This window comes from Quercus lobata, chromosome 3 (assembly GCF_001633185.2).
Source record: "Quercus lobata isolate SW786 chromosome 3, ValleyOak3.0 Primary Assembly, whole genome shotgun sequence".
Taxonomy (NCBI): domain Eukaryota; kingdom Viridiplantae; phylum Streptophyta; class Magnoliopsida; order Fagales; family Fagaceae; genus Quercus; species Quercus lobata.
This window is the reverse complement of record NC_044906.1, coordinates 9,092,769-9,111,029: the sequence shown is the minus strand read 5'-3', so window position 1 is coordinate 9,111,029 and position 18,261 is coordinate 9,092,769. Positions and strand designations below refer to the sequence as shown.

Sequence of the window (18,261 nt, the reverse complement as noted above, 5' to 3'; positions counted from 1 at the left end):
AAAAAAAAAAAAAAAGGAAACGTGAAGGAGAAAAACGCAGACATAAATAAGTCCAATCCAAACCGCACCTTAGTGTCTAGCAAAGTAGCAAGATTTTGTTAATAGAAATTTTTTTTTTTGTCAAGACACCGAATTAGTCATGTCATATCACTAGAGCTCAACATGGACCTAACTTTAGTGATTTCATTCACCTAGTGCATCATGTACCAAATTTATGGCCCAACTCATTGGAGTAAGTGTTTGTAAATCCCTTATCTAAGACTCCTCTTTCATTTAAATCTCTCAAACATTAGTTATTTAATAAAAAGAGAATTATATATTATGGTCATGCTTAAATAGAAAGTCATAATTGCTCACCCCTTCCCATTTTTATTGAAAAAAGTTAAATTTTGTTTCAAATAAAAGTGAATAAAGAATAGGGCTTTCACATTTTAGTAGGCCAAAATAGGGTTTTACCCAATTTTGCAAAACTTTCCAGCAAAACGCCCCTAGTCTGAAACTATTTAGGAATATGCCCCTGTTTTGAAATTTGATTTTTTAAAAAATCGAGTTTCAATGAAAAACTCGATTTGCTGAAAATTGAGTTTCTTGAAAATTTCTGCATGGAACTTGAGTTCCATGCAATTTTTATTTTATTTTATTTTTTATTTTTTAAGTTTGATTGCTTATAACTCGATTTTTGCCAAATCAAATTTTTCATTGAAACTCAATTTTTAGAAAATCGAGTTTAAAACAGGGGGCATATCCCTAAATAGTTTCAGACAGGAGGCATTTTGCTGGAAAGTTTTAGCGAAAGAGGTATATCCCCATTTTGGCCAATTTTAGTAAGTTGATTAGTTTTCCAACCCAGCAGCCATATATATTTTGGGAATGATATGGTTTTGAATAAATATAAAACCTTGAAAGCCGTATCAATTATAGTACAAATTTGGTCCCCTCCACTACACTCCACTTAGAGTCATAGACCCATATAATCTGATTAATGGCATTTACATGATCTACATCAATATAGCTTAAAATATTGATGCAGTTTGTACCATCCAAATGAGTGGGCGACATTTGTGCACGTTTCAAGTTTTGGGATGGTCTCAACCGAACTGTACCTAAAAAGAACTGATTATAAACCTTATTTTTTGCCTCAGTATGCGCTTGCTTAGTTTATCTTCTAGGTTTATAATTTCTTTATGTCTTTGTCTTTCAATTTGGAGGCAAAATCATTTCCTTTATGAATTTAAATCTTGCATATATGGTTAGGTTTTGGTCAAGCTCTGAAACTCTTTTCACTTTGGAAAAGATGCTATAGAATTATACCTTAGATTAATAATGAAACCATACAATCACCAATTAAGTTAAACACGGCCTAGGATGAGTTCTAATGACAAAGGTTCAATCCTATGTGATTTCATTACAATACTATCTCTATTGAAAATTTGAAAGCATACAATCATGCACCAAATTACTTGTATGTGATTTGAAGGCATACAATGATCACCAATTTAATTAATCCTCGGGAGTCAATTCAAATAGTAGTCTATACCAGTTGATGCTATTGAAATTTTGGTAGGGCTGATCACAGAGGTCACGTCTAGATAAGGTTTCCATGATTAGCCAAGGACATTACCACTTTTAGATCAAGCGGGCTATGAACTTGAATTTTTCCTCCCTTATTTTTCTTTTTCTTTTTGAAGAAGTTTTAACTTATGATACTCACTTTTGATAATTATTCCTTATTATTAGGCCAAGATATAAATTGGTTTTTGGTGTAGGCGGAGATCAACCTTAAATCTTTTATTTGATGATAAGAGAGTTTACCAGTTGAACTAATTACTAGAACTCACAAATTTCCACCTTATGATATAGTTTGTATGGTAATATATATATATATATATATATATAAACAAAAAAAAAAAAAAATTTAAACTCCAAAGGTAGCATCCAGTCTCCACTCAAGAATTAAATTAGTCCAAAGAGATTCAAAGAAATGAAAATGACCAACTAAACCACACATATGCGGTATGCCCCCTTCCCCCACCATTTTTTTTTTAAGAAATACCATATTTCAAGTGGTTCTACCATATTGAAGAAATCAACCACCTCAAGAAGTGTTGCTCACTTATACACAAACCATCGAAACCTCAAGGTGTCCTCATCCCTCCCCACTTACTCTTGTTTTCTCTCTAAAGCTAATTTCGAGAGAAATTTTATTTTTGAAATGATTTTATTAATCACTCTATTTTCTTGAATACAAAATATGTAAAAAATTTATAGTTATAAGGAAAAACAAAAGCAATAAAGATTTTTTTTTTTTGAGAGAAAAAAAAAAAGCAATAAATATAATGGAAGATAATATGCTTTAATTTGTATGTTTATGTGTTGATATACCTAAGAAAACCATCAAAATACATTTTTCTTTCCCATCATTTTTTATTTTCTCTAAGCTATAAAAAAAATCTTTGACAACTTTTTATTTTTTTATTTATATAAGAGGATTTAGGATACCCTTTTTTAACTTTATAGTCAAGAAAAATTGTTGTGAAATTTATTACACGAAATATTTTTATGATTTGGAAGAATATCAAGTTATGTTTTCATAGCCAATTAAGATATGAGTTAAGAAACAATTATCATGTCTTTTTTTTTAATTATATATTTTTTTTAACATTACACTCTAGTTTTATTTTTCATGTATTAATTTATTCTTGCATTTTTATATAATTTTAATTCATAACTGATGGAAAAACAAATCTTCATACTTTGGCCCGCCAAAGTTGAAATCTAATTTTATCAATAATTGGACGAAGAAAACGGGCAAATGCCCCTTTCAAAAAAAAAAATTTCTAGCATTTTGCCCCCTTTCACAAACTAATTAGAGAAATGCATCTCTTTTAAAATTCGATTTACTCAAAATCGAGTTATTAAAAAAAAAAATTCTGAAGCCTTATAGTGGCGTTTTAAGGACCTATAGTGACGTTTTAAGGACCTATAGTGGCATTTTGTAATCTGATCTCTATGAAGTCGAGTTACATGCAATTTTTTTTTTACCTATAACTCGACTTCATGAAAATCAGATTAAAAAACGCCACTATAGGTCCTTCAAACGTCACTATAGGATTCTTAAAAACGTCACTATAGAGTTTAACTCGATTTTGAGAAAATCAAGTTTCAAAAGAGGGGCATTTCTCTAATTAATTTGGAAAAGATGGCAAAATGATGGATTGTTTTTTAGAAAAGGGCAAAATGTTGGGACCCCCTACTTACTTTCTGTTAACAAAAAATAAAAATCTTCATACGTGGAGAACTATTAAAATAAAGATGGCTAATTCTTTGTAAATAAATTATTAAAATACAACAATTTTCTTTAGTTTTAGGGGCTCTCTGTATCATGCTAGTTTATGATTGTTGGATATTATATTGAGTAGTATCGAAACTCAATAGAGTTGAATTGAAAGCACTCTTTTTGTGTCAAACTTAATTATTTGGTTTTTGCATCTTCTCAAAATACATTTTTCTCTCATCATTTTTATTTTCTCTAAGCTATAAAAAAAATAATCTTTGACAACTTAATTTTGTTTATGTAAGGGAATTGAGGATAGCCTTTTTTAACTTTATAGTCAAGGAAAATTGTTGTGAAATTTATTACACAAACAAGTTATGTTTTCATATATAGCTAATTATAAAGTTGAAATGTGTTAAGAAATAATTATTGTATCTTTTCTTTTAATTATATATTTTTTTAACATTGAATATTATACTCTAGTTTATTTTTTATGTGTTAATTTATTCTTGCATTTTAATATAATTATAATTCTTAAATGATGAAGAAGAAAAAATCTTCATACTTTCGCCCGCTAAAGATGAAATCTAATTTTATCAATAATTGGACCCCTACTCACTTTCTATTAACAAAAGATAAAAATCTTCATACTTCGAGAACTATTAAAATGAAGATGGCTAATTCTTAGTAGTAAATAAAATATTAAAATACAACAATTTTCTTTAGTTTTTAGGGGCTCTCTGTATAATATTGCTAGTTTATAATTGCAATTTTCTTGGATAATAATGCTTTATTAAATGAGTTTGCATTATACATATATGCTCTTGTCGTACATAGCCACTTTAAAACTTGAATCTCCATTAAAATGAAAAAAAATTTCTGCGCCAATGCAAGTGAAGTGTGATTAGAATTTTCTACACCGTGTATCACGAGGCATGTTAAAAATTGAATATATAGGCAAATAGTCAAATAGGAATGAGGAGAATAAAGCATTCATTGGACACAAAAGTGGTTGCGCCAAAGCTCGCATGGTATCAAAGTATGAATATGCTGAATAGGCACTAATTATATGAAAATATTGTATATAGTTTCATAAACTTTGAGCCACTTTGATTATAATTCAAAACTTTCCAATTGGGTATAGCAGAAATGTAGCATAAATGTAACTCTACTCGGGTTGCATTCATGAGTTTATATTGTCAATACTTGCCATCACTACCACCAATGCTTTCCAAAAGTAGTATGAGTTCTCAAAAAAGACTAATGGTTGAAAAACTAAAACCCTTATTTTAAACCATGCAATGCAATGTATATATTCTTTATCCTATTACGCACTCAAATTCTCTTGTACTTTGTTGAAGCTTTGTCAAATTAATCTAATGATTATTGCCTTATTAACAAATTGATCCATAGCCATCTCTCACTGTTATTGGATATGCATAGATTCAGGATGATTCTAATGCTATCATTGGCCTTTACTATTACTGACTACTTCTAGATACAGACAAGCCAAAATATGTGCGTTGCTATCTGGGCAGGTCAAGTTATGCAAATTCCTTCAAATGGGGGATTTTTGTGGGTTATATGATATTGTTTATAAATTAAAATATAGATAGGGGTCTTGGTTATGAAAGGTTGGCTTGTGCTTGTCACATGCTTTAGAAAATATGCTTAAATTAATATAATGTAAAGTATCATAAAGCAGCACTTTGTTATTAGGGGCTACCCTACCCTAGTTAGTGCTTTTGAAAATTGTCTTCAACATTCATTAATCTGGTAAAGTATGCAGGTTCAATTTTAATGGGGCATTATTTCTATGCAAATTAAACATTGAATTTGGTCTCTTGCTAAGTAAAATAATGGGGCTTGTGCTTGTCACATGCTCTAGAAAATGTGCTCAAACATATAATATAGAGTTGTATAAAGCTAAACCTATTAATTGAACTATTTTTAAGTTTAAAACTATAATGGTTAGGTTGGCTAATGAATACAAAATGTGAGTTGAATAAATGGGTATGTGACTTTGACACTACCCACATACAAAGATCCCGAAAAACCCTAGATACACTTGAAAGTACTTCGAGGACATTAGAAGAATATACTGGCTAGTTGTACCTCTCTTTCATAGCTGATAGGCCATAGCTCAACTTTGTTAGGATTCCCTTTCCATGATTGCACCCGATAGTCCGGATTATATATGTCTACTTGCCCTTTAAAAGTTGTATTCATTTCTTGAGCTAATCATTTTCCAATAGATTTCTTGAGTTCATCACTTTCCAAAGGATTAGGATGGTTTCAAGTTGTCTTTGGGATAACCATGCTCCATAGATAATGATAGAATAGGTTAAATAGGCCAAATCCTTGCATAAAAATATATGCAAATCGCTTAATACTTTTTTTGCACATCTTTTTAAGGTAATTGCCTAAAGAAGAATCAAATGGAGAAGATTCTAACCACTCTATTATATATTTTATTAATTTAGATTAAAGTTAGAACTCTTTAGAGAAAATCATTATTGTTCTTTAAACGAACTAAAATTGTGAACCTAAACAAGTTCTAGAATGAGGGTGAGAAGATTAATCATACCTAATATTTATGGCCATTATCTTCATTCTTCACTAACTAGGTTTGTTTGTTTGTTTTTTAGTCTTCACTAGCTAATTTTTAAAGCGCCTTTCTCAATCAAAAAAATAATAATAATAATTCTAGAGCAAAATTTTATCAATAGTATGCATTTTTTTTAAGTTGACAATGGAAATTATCCTTAGCTGCCAGTATCTTTTTTAATGTGCATAAATTTTTTTAGAAGCTTTTTCATGTGCAAAATTAGTACTTGTATGTGCGGTATTGTTCTTGAAATCAAAAGTTAACCCATGATTATTGTAGTTGAAGTTTTTTCTACTATTTTTTCCCTTTCAAATTTTCTCTTTATTTTCAGATTGGCACCATTACCAGTTAAATGAGTTTATAGGTTAATTAAATCTCTCTTTCTCTCTCTCAAGTTGTCATTTGGGACAGCCAGGGGTCAATTGCCCCTTGACCCCATTCCTCTGGCAATATTTACTTTTAAAAATAAACAAAAATAAATAGATTACACTTTTTTTAATTCATTATTGAATATAACTTTTAAATCTCCTAACGTAATTGAGCAAAAATATATTATTATCAGTGTACTATGGCAATTTCTACTATAACCAATATTCCGAATTTTTTTATGTTGTTTTAAGAAATAAACTCTTTTACAATTCTGTATACTTTTTAAGGTTTTTTGCAATCAACTGACAATCTGTTTTCCCTTAAAAAAAAAAAAGTACCATCTGTTAGTAGTTAGAAGTGAAATTTAAGAAAGAAAATGCAAAGGCGAAACTACAATGTTGGTCTCTCAAGTTTATTATATGTGTGCAATTGATCTCTCAAATTTCAACTGAACACAATTGGTCCTTTAAAGTTAAAAAATGAGTTGTATTAGTCATTTTACTAACCGCCATCAGCAGTGTTATTTACGTGACTAACAAAATAATAACTTGAAATTTTTTAATGACATGACATTTTTTAATTAAAAAATTACAAAAATTCACAAACCAATACCAAATTAAAACAAGTATTGAATCTTATTTCATTCACAAACCCACGATTCAGGGAAAAAAAAAATCACAAACCCACCCCAAGAAAGAGAAGGGGAGAGAGTGAAGAAACCTAAGCATTGACCCCCCCGGAGACTCAAGCACTAGATATAGACAAGCCAAAATATGTGCGTTGCTATCTGGGCAGGTCAAGTTATGCAAATTCCTTCAAATGGGGGATTTTTGTGGGTTATATGATATTGTTTATAAATTAAAATATAGATAGGGGTCTTGGTTATGAAAATAAGGTTGGCTTGTGCTTGTCACATGCTTTAGAAAATATGCTTAAATTAATATAATGTAAAGTATCATAAAGCAGCACTTTGTTATTAGGAGCTACCCTACCCTAGTTAGTGCTTTTGAAAATTGTCTTCAACATTCATTAATCTGGTAAAGTATGCAGGTTCAATTTTAATGGGGCATTATTTCTATGCAAATTAAACATTGAATTTGGTCTCTTGCTAAGTAAAATAATGGGGCTTGTGCTTGTCACATGCTCTAGAAAATGTGCTCAAACATATAATATAGAGTTGTATAAAGCTAAACCTATTAATTGAACTATTTTTAAGTTTAAAACTATAATGGTTAGGTTGGCTAATGAATACAAAATATGAGTTGAATAAATGGGTATGTGACTTTGACACTACCCCCATACAAAGATCCTGAAAAACCCTAGATACACTTGAAAGTACTTCGAGGACATTAGAAGAATATACTAGCTAGTTGTACCTCTTTTTCATAGCTGATAGGCCATAGCTCAACTTTGTTAGGATTCCCTTTCCATGATTGCACCCGATAGTCCGGATTATATATGTCTACTTGCCCTTTAAACGTTGTATTCATTTCTTGAGTTAATCATTTTCCAATAAATTTCTTGAGTTCATCACTTTCCAAAGGATTAGGATGGTTTCAAGTTGTCATTTGGGATAGCCATGCTCCATAGATAATGATAGAATAGGTTAAATAGGCCAAATCCTTGCATAAAAATATATGCAAATCGCTTAATACTTTTTTTGCACATCTTTTCAAGGTAATTGCCTAAAGAGGAATCAAATGGAGAAGATTCTAACCACTCTATTATATATTTTATTAATTTAGATTAAAGTTAGAACTCTTTAGAGAAAATCATTATTGTTCTTTAAACGAACTAAAATTGTGAACCTAGACAAGTTCTAGAATGAGGGTGAGAAGTTTAATCATACCTAATATGTATGGCCATTATCTTCATTCTTCACTAACTAGGTTTGTTTGTTTGTTTTTTAGTCTTCACTAGCTAATTTTTAAAGCGCCTTTCTCAATCAAAAAAATAATAATAATAATTCTAGAGCAAAATTTTATCAATAGTATGCATTTTTTTTAAGTTGACAATGGAAATTATCCTTAGCTGCCAGTATCTTTTTTAATGTGCATAAATTTTTTTAGAAGCTTTTTCATGTGCATAATTAGTACTTGTATGTGCGGTATTGTTCTTGAAATCAAAAGTTAACCCATGATTATTGTAGTTGATGTTTTTTCTACTATTTTTTCCCTTTCAAATTTTCACTTTATTTTCAGATTGGCACCATTACCAGTTAAATGAGTTTATAGGTTAATTAAATCTCTCTTTCTCTCTCTCAAGTTGTCATTTGGGACAGCCAGGGGTCAATTGCCCCTTGACCCCACTCCTCTGGCAATATTTACTTTTAAAAATAAACAAAAATAATAGATTAAACATTTTTTAATTCATTATTGAATATAACTTTTAAATCTCCTAACGTAATTGAGCAAAAATATATTATTATCAGTGTACTATGGCAATTTCTACTATAACCAATATGCCGAATTTTTTTACGTTGTTTTAAGAAATAAACTCTTTTACAATTCTGTATACTTTTTAAGGTTTTTTGCAATCAACTGACCACCTGTTTTCCCTTAAAAAAAAAATTACCATCTGTTAGTAGTTAGAAATGAAATTTAAGAAAGAAAATGCAAAGGCGAAACTACAATGTTGGTCTCTCAAGTTTATTATATAAGTGCAATTGATCCCTCAAATTTCAACTGAACACAATTGGTCCTTTAAAATTAAAAAATGAGTTGTATTAGTCATTTTACTAACCGCCATCAATAGTGATATTTACATGACTAACAAAACAATAACTTGAATTTTTTTAATGACATGACATTTTTTTAATTAAAAAAAATTACAAAAATTCACAAACCAATACCAAATTAAAACAAGTATTGAATCTTATTTCATTCACAAACCCACGCTTCAGGGAAAAAAAAAATCACAAACCCACCCCGAGAGAGAGAAGGGGAGAGAGTGAAGAGACCTAAGCATTGACCCCCCCGGAGACTCAAGCACTACCTGTCGCTGGCGACGGCCCAAGGCCTAGCTGCTGCTGGCGACAGCCATTGACCCACATGCATGTTTGTCACCTCTGATCTTGCACACATAGCTTATGAGGTTTAATTCTTGAGTTTGTGATGGACCATTCAAGATTTGGATGTGCCAAGTTGAAAATCCAACCTAAGAAGAGTGTTATCAAGAATAATAATCTGGATGATATATGGTAGCTATCTTTTGAATCTTTTAGTGAGCGAATCAGCGAAATTGCTTGGCCACTGGCATTGGGTATGTCTTTAGGTGCAATCCAAGAGTCATGAAGCTTTTCTGGATGCATTCTAGAGAATAATAGTAAATGGTTTAAAGCTTAGAAGGGGATTTACATTGTCATTAGTGGAAGTATTAATTTCATGAGATCAATCCAGCTCACCTTGACTGTTGTATGGACTTGATAAGTGATAGCTAGGAATTAATCATATATAGTTGTAACCAGTTACTGATTAGCCATGTGCATTGAATAAAGCCATTTGCTTAATTGAGTAAATCTGTTAGTTAGTTAGGAGTAAAGGGAGAGTTAGTGAGTGATTCTTGGAATGTAATATTGAGCAAGCATACAGCTGCATAAGCAACTGTAATAGGCAAGAATTGAACTGTTGTGTAAAAGCTTCTCTCTTATTCTCTAGTCTCTCTCTCATTCTCATCTTTCTTAATTCTGGAGGCCCAGCAACCTCAAATTAGCTATCCCATCATGGACTTGCTGATCATGAGAAGCAGGTTCTTTTTCAAGTTTCAAATTCACTGGTTTGAATTATATATATTTTTAGGGCCAATTTTCGGTGCTATCCTTTCACTAAATATGCTTGCCCAAGTGATTCAGATTTTAGGTATATGTTTGATTTGACAGTTTAATGCATCTGGCAGATGATGCAATGATCTGCAGGCTCATTGGGCTTTTAAAGAAACTCCTCTATGCACCTATGACCTCATGTAAACATGTCTCCTCTAACCACTCATGGTTGCCATTGCTGAACGAATGAAACTATTTAGAGGAAGCTATGCCAGTTTATAATAGACTTTTTAAACTGTAGATTATGAAGAAACATATGACATTGAAGCAATTGGATATGAAAGCCTTAATATCTGCAATCAATTGAAGCTCAAAGTAGGAGATGCTCAAGCAGTACTTAATTACTTCACCCACTTGCAATTAAATTAATCCGAACTTCTTTTATGTGGTGGATCTCAATTAGAAGGGATGTTTGCGGAATTTGTTCTGGACTGATGCAAGAGCCAGGGTTGCATATGGCTATTTTGGTGATGTAGTTGCAATTGACACTACCTGCTTGACAAATAAATATGAAGTTCCCCTGCTTGACAAATAAATATTCAATTTTATGCTAAAGTTGAAGGCTACCCTCTATATCACTGAGTTTGAATTCAACATATCCTAACCTGCAGCATTATGTTTGAAATATTCCATAAAAATTGAAAATAACATCTGTTAGTCCTTTTACCGAAAGATCTGTTGCTCAACAGTCTCAATCTCTAACTTTATTTAAACCCAATATCTTACAACTCAGACAGAGAAAAAAAATCACAAAACAAGCAAATTGCATAAATAATAAATCATTAAAAAAATCACAATACCTTACAAGCAAATTGCATAAATATAGTCGTTGATCAAGCTATAGTCTCATATTGAAATAAGAACACAGAGACTCATCCCTTCAATGGCTTTGAAAACCATTTCATTATTCACTTCCATCCTTCTTTTCCTTCTACAGGTCTGCTTATCAGATGATGAGAAGAAGGTCGTTAAATCTTCGTATTGGTTTTTTGACAGTGCATATCCACTCTCCGACATAGACTTTACCTTTTACACCCACCTCTTGTGTGCCCAAGCATTTGTTGATCCCAACACCTTCCAACTCAACATATCTAACTCAAAAACAGCCCAGTTCTCAGTTTTCACACAAACCTTGCAGCAAAAAAACCCTTCACTTAAGACCCTTCTATCCATAACTGGAGGAATCGCTGATGATTCAGCCTTGTCTTCAATGGCTAGAAATGCCAGTACCCGAAAAACATTCATTGATTCTTCAATAACAATAGGCAGGCCTTATAACTTCCATGGCCTTGTCTTAGACTGGGAATTCTCATCCACAACCACAGACATGACCAACCTTGGTTTACTCTTCAAGGAGTGGCGAGAAGCAGTGGAAAAAGAGTCCAAGAACTCTAACAAGCCACAGTTGCTTCTAACTGTGGCGGTCTATTTCTCATCAGTATTTCGTTCATTGAGTTATCCGGCTGAGGCTATGGAAAACAACTTGGATTGGATCAAGGTAATGGCTTTTGATTTCGGTGCACCAACTTGGAAACCAAATCTGACCGAAGCGCCAGCTGCATTATACAATCCATTCAGTGAGGTTAGTGGTGATTCTGGGATTAGTTCTTGGATTCGGGCTGGTTTTCCGGCCAGAAAAATTGTATTTGGTTTGCCATACTATGGCTATGCATGGAAGCTTAAAGATACTAATAACCATGGATTTTTAGCACCAGCTAATGGTGCTGATATAACGGCAGATGGAGCATTAGGTTATACGCATATCAGGAACAGGACCATAGGTCAAGGCAGTGCCATAACAGCGTTCAACTACACGTTTGCCACAGATTATTGCTACAATGGGACAACTTGGGTTGGTTATGACGATGTTAAAAGTATTCTGGCTAAGGTCTTGTATGCTAAGGGTAAGGGATTGCTTGGTTACTTTGCATGGCGAGTTGACCTTGATGACAATTGGACTCTCTCCAAAACAGTTTAGTAATTATGAACATATGTTATGCCAGTATGATCATGCATTCAGAATTTTGAAATCCTTTTTATTTAAAATATAGAGAGTGTTTTACTCTAAATCGAGAGCATATGATCTTCTTGATTTAACAATGCATATAGTACCACATCACATGATACACCTTTAGATTTTATTTAATCAAAACCCTGAAAGGACACAGTTACAAATAGAGAGTATAAAAATATGTGTTTAAAAATTTTCTTTTTACATGAAAAGATACTATTCCTCCCTAGGTTTGTTAGGTACTAGCTTCTGTACATATTACTATGTTGTAACATTTTTTGTGGAAAGTGGAAACAGAAAGTCTGCTAATAAGTCTTGATCAAGTTTCGAGGAGTCTTGATCGTGTTATAATGGAGAAATGAAATAGGGTTTCAATCAAAATCTTTTTTGCTTTGTCTTTGAATTTATTGGGCTTGTTGGACTTAATTTGATGCATCATCATCGTAATTAAATTCATAGTAAGGTTTGGTTTGATTGGGGATGGAAAAATGGAAGAATAGAAAAGCTTTTTTTTTTAACTTTTTTTTATCTATACTACTATTTAAGGGGTTTCCCCTGTTTGGATTCCACATTTTTCATACCTAAGATACCCTCATCATACCCACTTACAAGTTTTCAACTATCGAGGATAGATATGTAAATTAAAACTCCTACACTTTAAAACCACAAACTCACGTACGCTTTACAGTTTCTATCTCACTTTCTCTCTCTCATTCTTCTTCAAATTAAAGACATTTAGTTTAGCTCTACATCATCTTCTCTTTTTCTTCATATTAAAGATATTTACTGTCAGAGGTTTCAACAAATTTTCAGGTTCTATCTTTTGCAAGTTCCTCTTTGTTTTCTTTTCTTTTGTTTATGATTGACTTTCTTTAAGTTCTACTTTTTTTTTTTTTCCTTATATGTATCACGTTAACTCTTTTTTTTTTCCCCTTCTTCTTTATTTTAAAATGTAATTTTGAAATAAATGGTTCCTTCATATACTCCACCATTGTACTTCTTAATGAATTGTCATTTCATGTTGTAGGTATTGTGATCCAAAGACAGGGCTGTCTTATGCTACAAAAGAAGTATTCAAAATCATTCTCCAACAGTTAAACAGTATGACTTCCCTTACCTCTTTTAATAGCCTTTGTTTACATTTTAAGAAATTATAACCATGATCACCTCATGAATAGATAGTGAGTTTTTTTTTTAAAAAAATAAGGTCAACAATGTCCATCACTCTCTTATTAGGTTTTTAATTTTATTATTTCTTAAAAAAAAAAGAAAAGGTTTTTCATTTTATCAAAAGGTTAACCACAATTATCTATTTCTAACTGCATTTGCAATAAATACATCCAACCTTATCAAAAGGTTAATCACAATCATCTACACGTCTATCACTACTAAACAGCTACTAAATTTTTTTATATAGAATGATTTTTTTTTTTTTAATTTGTGTAACTTTTATGTATATCTAAATTATCCAATTAAAGTTGTCTACATCTCAAAAAAAAAAAAAAAAAAAGGGTTATCCATCTCAAATTTATGGGCCCACATGCATTTGGTCATCAAGTGGGTTCAAGAAAAAAGAAAAAATTGTCAATACCAACGTGCATGTTATTAAAGAGAAGTTGTAAATTTTAAATTTGATAGTAAAGCAGTTTTTTAGGAGTAAAACATGGGAGAGTGGAATGCAAACAATTTGTTAGGAGTAAAATGTGGGAGTGGAATTCAAACGTGTTAAGGTTTTTTTTTTTTTGAATTTGGAAAAAAAAAGGGTCGGCCAGAGTTTTTTTTTTTTTACAAAAAGTGGGATTTTTTTTTTCAAAAAAAAAATACGTTTATGATTATCCGAAAACGTGGTATTGATGATTATCACTACCAACATTTTCGGATAACTACTATTTTATTCAAATGTTTGCTTTATTCTATTTCTTTTTTTTTTTTTGGGAGAAGAATTTTCTATTTTCTATTTCTATTTGAATTCAAATATTTCAAACACAAACTCTAACAAACTTAAGCTATTATCTTTAACAACATATACATTCAAACGTTGGTTGGTTAATTAAAGTTTTTTTTTTTAAAAAAAAAATACTTGGTTTAACCCTAATTCTTTTATTTCTCTCAGGTTCACGTACGCACAAACTTTTTGGATTGCATTGAGGAGTCATTGGAATGGAATATTAGATAAGTTCGGGTGAGAGACTTTACAAGAATTATTATATGTATTAAACCTCACATAAAGTGGTTGTTATCTAAGAAACTGTTGTAAAAAAATTTCTTTTGTAATAGAAACTATATTTCTTTTGTATACAATTAACGTGTATCTCTTGCCATAAAATTTTCAAATTAAGCTTTTATTTACTTATGTTATGGATGTGTAGTAAATGACTAAATTTTAGGATTAAAAATACTACATTTTACGAATAGACAAAAAATGATAACTGTCATACATAAAATTTGAAAAAAAATAAAAATAAAAACCCACATCAACAACACCAAGAACGTGAGAGACTTTACAAGAATGAAATATTAGACTTTTAATTTTTTTTCCCTAAAATTTAGCATTTTATTTTTTTTCAAAATCAGATATGTTAGTGCCTAAATATAAGGATATGGATGGAGAAATTATAGTAGTAGTTTTATTGTAGGAGTCTTTCTTTTCCAAAATATGGACGACGTTAAAAAAAAAAGAAAAAAAAAAGAGGAAAACGTGAGATTTATTTTGTATACAATTAACATGTATCTCTTCACATAAAATTTCCAATTTAAGTTTTATTTACTTATGTTATGGATGTGTAGTAAATGACTAAATTTTAGGATTAAAAAAACTACATTTTAGGAAAAGACAAAAAATGATAACTGTCATACATAAAATTTGAAAAAAAGAAAAAAAGAAAAAGAAAAAAAAAAGAAGAATGAAAACTTGAGATGTTTAACATTGGATAGAAAGTGGAAATTTTTTAAATAGTACATAGATAGAGAGAGAGAGAGAGAACGTGAGAGACTTTACAAGAATGGAATATTAGATTTAAAATTCTTTTCCCTAAAATTTAGCATTTTATTTTCTTTCAAAATCAATTATGTTAGTGCCTAAATATAAGGATATGGAAGGAGAAATTATAGTAGTAGTTTTATTATAGGAGTCTTTTTTTTCCAAAATATGGAAGAGATTAAAAAAATAAAAAAGGAAAACGTGAGATGCTAAAAAGTAGGATTTTTAAAATAGTAAATGGATAGATGTGTGTATATATATATTAAAAAAAAAAAGACAAACTACAAGATGTAAATACTTTGAATTTTCGAAAATGAGAAAACAATAAAAACGATTTCATTTTTCATTAAAAAAAACGTATTATTTATTTCAAAAAGTAAATTAAAGATTAAATTAAGAGAGGAGTATATACTTAGTTTAATGCTTTGGTCTAAATTTAAAGTGCGATTTTGAGCAATAGTACATGACAAAAAATGATAACTGTCATATATAAAATTTGAAAAAAAAAAAAAAAAAACATCAACAACACCAAAAAGGTATTAAAAAAAAAAAAGAAAACTTCAGATGTTTAACGTGGGATAGAAAGTGGAAATTTTTAAAATAGTACATAGATAGAGAGAGAGAACGTGAGAGACTTTACAAGAATGGAATATTAGATTTAAAATTTTTTTCCCTAAAATTTAGCATTTTATTTTCTTTCAAAATCAATTATGTTAGTGCCTAAATATAAGGATATGGAAGGAGAAATTATAGTAGTAGTTTTATTGTAGGAGTCTTTTTTTTCCAAAATATGGAAGAGATTAAAAAAAAAAAAAAAAGGAAAACGTGAGATGCTAAAAAGTAGGATTTTTAAAATAGTTCATGGATAGATGTATATATATATATACTAGCCTCTGAGCATGCGCTCACGCGCGTGCTTAGAGGCTTTTCTATTTTTTGGGTAAGGGTTAATTTAGGGCATTTATTATAATTTGGAATTATTACATTTTTCAATCACAAGAAAAAAAAAAAACCTAGGGGTGTAATGAGTGTCATGTGTGGAGAAATAATTTTCCAATCACAATAATTTTTCATCACAAAAAAATCTAGGAGTGTGATTGGAAAATTATTTCTCCACACATGACACTCATCACACCCCTAGGTTTTTTTTTGTGATTGAAAAATGTAATAATTCCAAATTATAATAAATGTTCTAAATTAACCCTTACCCTAGAAATAGAAAAGCCTCTGAGCACGCGCGTGAGTGCGTGCTCAGAGGCTAGTTTTTATTTATGCATGTTTGATTGCGGATAGAAAAGTGTAAAAAATGGAGAACTCTTTTATTTAAAAAGAAAGATAAGAAGATAGCAAATGTAGATGGTATAAATTTACTCTTATGCCCTTAGTATATAATTTTTTTTAATAAATATTTTAAAGTATTTAAAAAAATTGAAAAAACCCAAAAATTAAAAGTTTAAAAAAGAAAAAGAAAAAGAAAATAAAGCAATAAAGCAACGAAAAAGGGGGGAGGAGATGGCAGATAGGTAATTTCCCATCAAACTCTTGAGCCCCACAAAAATCATTCCCCTCCCCAAATCAAACACAAAAATCCCTTCTATTTTCTCCTTCACACAAATCACCCCAACCAATCACTATCTTTAGTTTAAAGACAATTTGCATATTTTTAATTGAACTAACTTGTAGTTTTATTTTTTATTTTTTATATTACCCTAATTATGGTAAAGACATACACACATATATAAAAGGACTTCCATCCAATACTCATGTACACTGAAAAAGGCCCGTGTCAGTTTAAGGTTTCCTTTTAGTTTAAAAAATAGCAATATCTTTCCTTATGTCTTTGTAATGAACAACTTACATTAAAGGAAACATCTTTTTCTTTTCTTTTTTTCCTATCAAAATGTGTCTAAACATACATGTTAATAATCTTAACACTCAAATAACAAGCAACATGACATACAATTTGAAAGACCATTACTTGTGGCATGTAATCTTTTTATTATTTATTTAAATATATTAAGGTCATTATTGTACGTAAAATTTGTTGGCAAAAATCCAAAATTGACTTTCTAAGTTTTAACTTTTGTCATTTCAGTTCTCTAAGTTTCAAATTTTGTCAATTAAGTTCTCCATTACCCTTCCGTTAGTTGTTGCCGTTTACTAACCAAAACGACGTTGTTTTTGGCTCTTTTTTATTTTTTATTTTAATTTCATAATTAAAAGAAATTGTAAAGTTGTTATTACAAAAAAAAGAAAAAAGAAAAAAGAAATAAGGAGAATAATGTTGTTCCCCGCTGAAAACAAAACATAAAACCCAATCCCAGCCCATTGATACCTTGGCTCGCCAATTTCTAAGAAAACACAATTAAGGGGTTGAGGGAGAAAGAAAGAGAGGGAAAGTGAAAGAGTGAGAGATTGAGTGGGTGAAAGGGTTATTCCCTTCTGTTAGAAAGCTATTGTAGTTTAGTATTCAGTTTAAAAACCTTTTGATAAGTAGCAAATTCCTGTGCTCAAGTATAGAAGGTGCCAGATTCATGTGATATTTCACATGCGTCATACTTCTAATTGTTAAACTCTAGATTATAACTTCAGGATATGCTAAGCAAATAACGATGAAGGCAACTACTTGTTTATGAAGTTATAGAACTCACCAAGCAATCCTGCTTGTTCAAAGAAGTCTTGTTGGATGAGAAGTCCAAGAATCATTCATCGTGAATTTAAGCTATCTTTGAAATTGAGGAGTACTCTGAGTTGTAACACCAAGCTTTGGTCTTTCATTCAAGAGAATCAATCAGGCCTAAGCTATGATACCTTGCCTCACTATCTCCCTCTCCCTTTCTCCCTCTTTCTTTCTTTCTCCCTTAGCCCCTTAATTGTTTTCTCATAAATTGGTGAGGCAAGGTATCGGTGGGGTGGGGTTGGGTTTTGTGTTTTGTTTTCAACGGGATCGATGTTGTTTCCTCTCTTTTTTTCTTTTTTCTTTCTATTTTGTAATAACAGTTTTACATTTTCTTTTAATTACAAAATAAAAAAAAATAGCCCAAACAACATCATTTTGGTTAGTAAATGGCAACAACTAACGGAAGGGTAATGGAGGACTTAATTGCCAAAATTTGAAACTTAAAGAACTAAAATAACAAAACTGAAACTTATAAGACTAAAATGATAAAAGTTGAAACTTAGAGGATCAGTTTTGAAT

At 30.7% G+C, this 18,261-nt stretch overlaps 1 protein-coding gene across 1 annotated transcript; it reads left to right on the top strand.

Annotated features, from left to right (window-relative positions):
* Positions 1-10,132: 10,132 nt before the first annotated feature.
* Positions 10,133-12,049, top strand: LOC115980257 (class V chitinase-like). Its single transcript, XM_031102531.1, has 3 exons — positions 10,133-10,211; positions 10,313-10,404; positions 11,009-12,049. Exons 1-3 carry the CDS (start codon positions 10,133-10,135, stop codon positions 12,047-12,049), a joined length of 1,212 nt encoding a protein of 403 aa, XP_030958391.1.
* The last annotated feature ends 6,212 nt before the right edge of the window (positions 12,050-18,261 follow it).

Bases quoted from the DNA above. Each gene is read 5' to 3' on its own strand.
- LOC115980257 (XM_031102531.1), top strand. From the start codon at position 10,133: ATGCATCTGGCAGATGATGCAATGATCTGCAGGCTCATTGGGCTTTTA. The intron at 10,212-10,312 runs GTAAACATGTCT...TTTAAACTGTAG, and splicing joins CTATGCACCTATGACCTCAT to ATTATGAAGAAACATATGAC. The intron at 10,405-11,008 runs GTACTTAATTAC...TTCCTTCTACAG, and splicing joins AAGTAGGAGATGCTCAAGCA to GTCTGCTTATCAGATGATGA.